A 4,229-nucleotide genomic window follows, 5' to 3' on the forward strand; every position below is an offset into this window, starting at 1 on the left:
TTTCAGAGCTATGAAATTTTGGAAACCTGCTGATGGTAATGAAGTTTCTGCTGCTTACAAGATTGCTTTAAAACAAAATCATATTCCATCAATCGTTGGTTTACAGTTGGTATTGATAGATTCGGTGCTAGTGGTAAAGCTCCAGATGTTTATGAATTCTTTGAATTTACTCCAGAAGGAATTGCTGATAGAGCTATTAAAACTATTGATTTCTATAAAGGTGTTAAATTATTGTTCCTCCGTTAAATAGAGCTTTTTATCCAATTCATTATGAATAAGGAATTAAATTCTTTTTTTTTAAATTAGTGGATTAAATTAGCTTGATGCTGTTTCAGTTGGAGTTTGTGGTTTTTAAATTTTATAAATATATTAATATAAACAGATTTTTAGTTATTGTTAATAGTATTAACTTTGTAGAACCCCAATTTTATGGAACATTGGATAATGTTAATGTTGATTATGTAATTACAGTCCATCTGATTATATAATCAAAATTAAGCGCTGCTTTCAAATATGAGAATTATAACAATTTTGAATTATATATAATTGAAACTTAAACGTTTTTAAACTACTTATTGAACTTCCAACTAGTTTGAATTCAAATATGAGTCAAGATCAAATTAACCAGATGCCTGCAGATGTTGATATTGTTGAATCAGATGAAATTAAAAGAAACAGAATTAGAGATATATGTGATGATCACAAAGATAAGGTTTTTTCATTAACATTTGATATGATAAATGATGCTAGAGGTGCAACTGGTGGCACTGATGAATATCAGTCATACCTTAATCAAATTCGAAAAGTTGGTGATCTATTCAAGGTTACAAATTCAACCACATATGAAGAAAGTGTTTTAAATGGTGTGAATTGGTTTGTACTATCAATGACAAAACCATTCAAAATGTTGGATCCTCTCATGGATAAAGAGAATGTTTACATAAAACAATTGATTGAAAAAACTTTTGAAAATGACCAAGAAGGAAAATCAGTTTGTTTAAAGTCAAAGATCATCAAGTCTTTATTAAGTCCATCACAACATACACGTCATAATATGCTTATGCAGTCTTTAAGAGATATAATTATCTCCAAATGTGATGAGATCAGTTTAGAAACAATCCAAAAAGAATGTATTGACGTCGCTAATGTTATGAATCAAGGCGAGAAAGATGTAAAAGAAATTAATCAGTTGATGGAATGGAAATTGTGGGATCATAGGGAATTCGAAAAAAAGCTTAGTGGCATTGAAAAAAAAAAAAGTACATCGAGAATGTATTAAAACGGGAAAAGTTCAAATCTTTAAAGACAGAGGATAAAGTAATGAAGCTAGGAAGGTTAATTGAACAAAAGCTTGAGGGTCCAATTTCAGAAAAATCACATGTTACAGATAGAATGTTTTCCATTTGCCAAATGATAGACGAAATCCTTTCTGATCCGAATATTGGTAAATATGAAAGTCTAAGTATTACAAAAGAAACACCAACCAGTAGGTCCAGTGAAAGCTCAACTGGTAGATATCGTGATCAGGTCATGAATGAATCATCTTCACCAGGTACATCTCCAAACACTGGTCCAACTTCAATTGACATATTAGTTCAGTCAGATATTACTGAAAATGGGGTTATCTTCGAATGTAAAAGAACCAAACTGTTGAAAAGTTTATTTCAAAATTATATAAACAGCAGCCCTGATGATCAGCTCAATTTACCAGATAATCAAATGATGGGTAATATGATTAAGCAAGTGCTTGGGTACGCCAGTGCTTTCAATATAACGACATGTGTGTTGACGAATTTGTCCACCATGATCGTCATTGAACTAAATACCGATGAAGCCTCACCAACTGTGTTGAATGGACAAGAAGTGATTGATCTTATAAATACAAAATATCGCATAATTGACTTCAGTGATCAAGGCTTTACGTTCAGTTGGGCACTCATTTATTTATTCAAACAGATCCATGAAGAATATACAAAAGGGAAAAAACTAAAGGAAATGAAAGATTTTATGCTAAAGTTCCGCTCAAATGTTGATCAGGAACAACTTAAAAGGGAATTAAACAACAAGGAAGGTCAAAGTAACAGATCATTGGGTCATTCAAACACTAATAGATCATCAAACTTTACAAGATCAACAGGGGAAATTGATGAGATTTCATGTGATGTTTCCACTCTTTTTCCAAATGGTATATCCCAGTATGTTATTCAAGGTGGTGAAGGCTATACAGCTACACAAGTATTTGAAGTATATTTGCAAGATTTGATCAAAATCGGATTGAATCTTGAACCAATGGCTGATAATTTACCTAATAAAAAATTTATACTCAAGGTTTACAATATTAACTTGTATGAATTTTATCAAGAAGATGCAGATGTGAAATTTAATTACTTTAATCAAGAAGTAAAAGCTCTGACAATCATCAAGAAACATAATCAATATTGTCAAAGAACTAAAAATTATGAATTAATTATAAATACAGCAGATCTTCACACCCACTTTATGATAAAATTGAGCTCAAAAGGTGAAGTTGCTCTTTATGGTTATGCATTGTTGTTAGAGTACGTTGAAGAAATAAAAAGCACTTCTGGCTTAAATACAGAACTCATTAAAGCTGATTATAATAGACAACTAAACATATTAGAAGATATATTACATATTAGCCACAATGATTTACAAAACACCAACAATTTAATAATATCCAAAGATGGAAAAATTTTTATTATAGATTGGGGTCTTTCCAGCTGTATCGTACAAAACAATATGATAAGTTCTGCTGGCTCTGATACATTAACAACGGTCTCATATTCTAATTCAGAAGACGTTTTCACACCAAATATCGGGAAGGCCAATGATGATCACTCAAGTGCAGGTATAAATTCAGCTAATATTGTAGATGAACATAAATATAATATTGATCCTGATTAATCAAAGCAAATTGAGGAATAGGAATTATTATATATCATATGGTACGTCGTATATTTATATTATAATATATCTATATATTAGATTATATATATTAATTAAGGTAATTTTTAAACCGCGCTATAATATATTTTATTTTATAATGATATTCATAATTATATATATCATGAAAGTTTAAGTGAATATAGCATGTTATAAAATCTTGTGGAGTATTCAACGTGAATTTCAGCATGATGTGATGAACCTGATGATGATTTTATAAGTAAATTATGATCGATAATATAAACTAGCTGCTTTCCACCAGTATATATCATATAATGTTGGAAGTTCTATAAATAAATCTATGCAGGTACTCATATCCATGTTTAGTACTAATTCATCCATTGAATAATGCAGTTTTTAAACCATAGAAATCTAAAATTTCAATATCATTTGGTTTCATAATACCAATTTCTCTTGCATTTCATAAAAAATAAAATTTATCATTTGATGAATCATATTGGAACCTCTCAATTTCTTTAATTTTAATACCATTTTTTTTTAATGATTCTAACTGTTTTAAACCTGCATCAATACTCTTGTCTTTTAATTCTTCAGTTAATGGACCATTGAGTGACCATGGATGTAATATGATAGAATCCTTTTAAATGATAACTTTTTAAATTTCCAGCTTCTATTAATTTGGGGTACTTTATTATTGCTCTTTGATCTGGATTATCTGAATTAGATATTTGTGAATTTTTATAATTAATATAAGTCATTGTCCAAGCTTCTTTGAAAAAAGTTGGTATTGTAATCATATCATAGTAATTTGAGAAGTTGGAAATTTTTTTTAAACTTTCATAATTAGCACTTTCTTTAGATCTCATTGTATTTGACCAAACCTTTACATGTTTAGCAATATCAAATGAATTTAATACAACATGTTTATATTTTAATATCTCAGGATTGGGGAGTATTTTAAATAATTCATTACTATTTGCAATTATTGATACACATGGATTAGATTTAAGAAGTTATTTGTGTAAAAATATGAAGCAATTGGGATTTCAGCATGTATACCATGAATTTTCAAATCGTCTAACATTGATTGGGTAACATTTCAATAATTCCAGTTCAATTGGATCACTTTTAAATAATTCAAAGTTTAATCTTAGAATTGAGTTCAGATCAATGACTGAGATCTGGAAATGACTAAATATCAATAGCACCTTAAGATTCTAGGTGTAATAAAGATGATGGCTGTAGAATACTGATGCCTCTTTGATATTTTGATAACAACTGAAGAAACCAGATAAAGAATTCTC

General features: G+C 29.3%; 2 protein-coding genes across 2 annotated transcripts; both read left to right on the top strand.

The window, feature by feature from the left end:
• Window positions 1-604: 604 nt before the first annotated feature.
• On the top strand, window positions 605-1,279 carry BN7_1625 (uncharacterized protein; the record flags this gene model as incomplete). Its single annotated transcript, XM_011277757.1, has 1 exon — window positions 605-1,279. One exon carries the CDS (start codon window positions 605-607, stop codon window positions 1,277-1,279), a length of 675 nt encoding a protein of 224 aa, XP_011276059.1.
• A 41-nt stretch (window positions 1,280-1,320) lies between these two features.
• BN7_1626 (uncharacterized protein) lies at window positions 1,321-2,925 on the top strand (the record flags this gene model as incomplete). The annotated part of the gene is made up of 1 exon (XM_011277758.1): window positions 1,321-2,925. The coding sequence occupies one exon, from the start codon at window positions 1,321-1,323 to the stop codon at window positions 2,923-2,925; it is 1,605 nt and encodes a 534-aa protein (XP_011276060.1).
• Between the last annotated feature and the right edge of the window lie 1,304 nt (window positions 2,926-4,229).

Source organism: Wickerhamomyces ciferrii, contig 00035 (assembly GCF_000313485.1).
Source record: "Wickerhamomyces ciferrii WGS project CAIF00000000 data, strain NRRL Y-1031 F-60-10, contig 00035, whole genome shotgun sequence".
Taxonomy (NCBI): Eukaryota; Fungi; Ascomycota; class Saccharomycetes; order Phaffomycetales; family Wickerhamomycetaceae; genus Hansenula; species Hansenula ciferrii.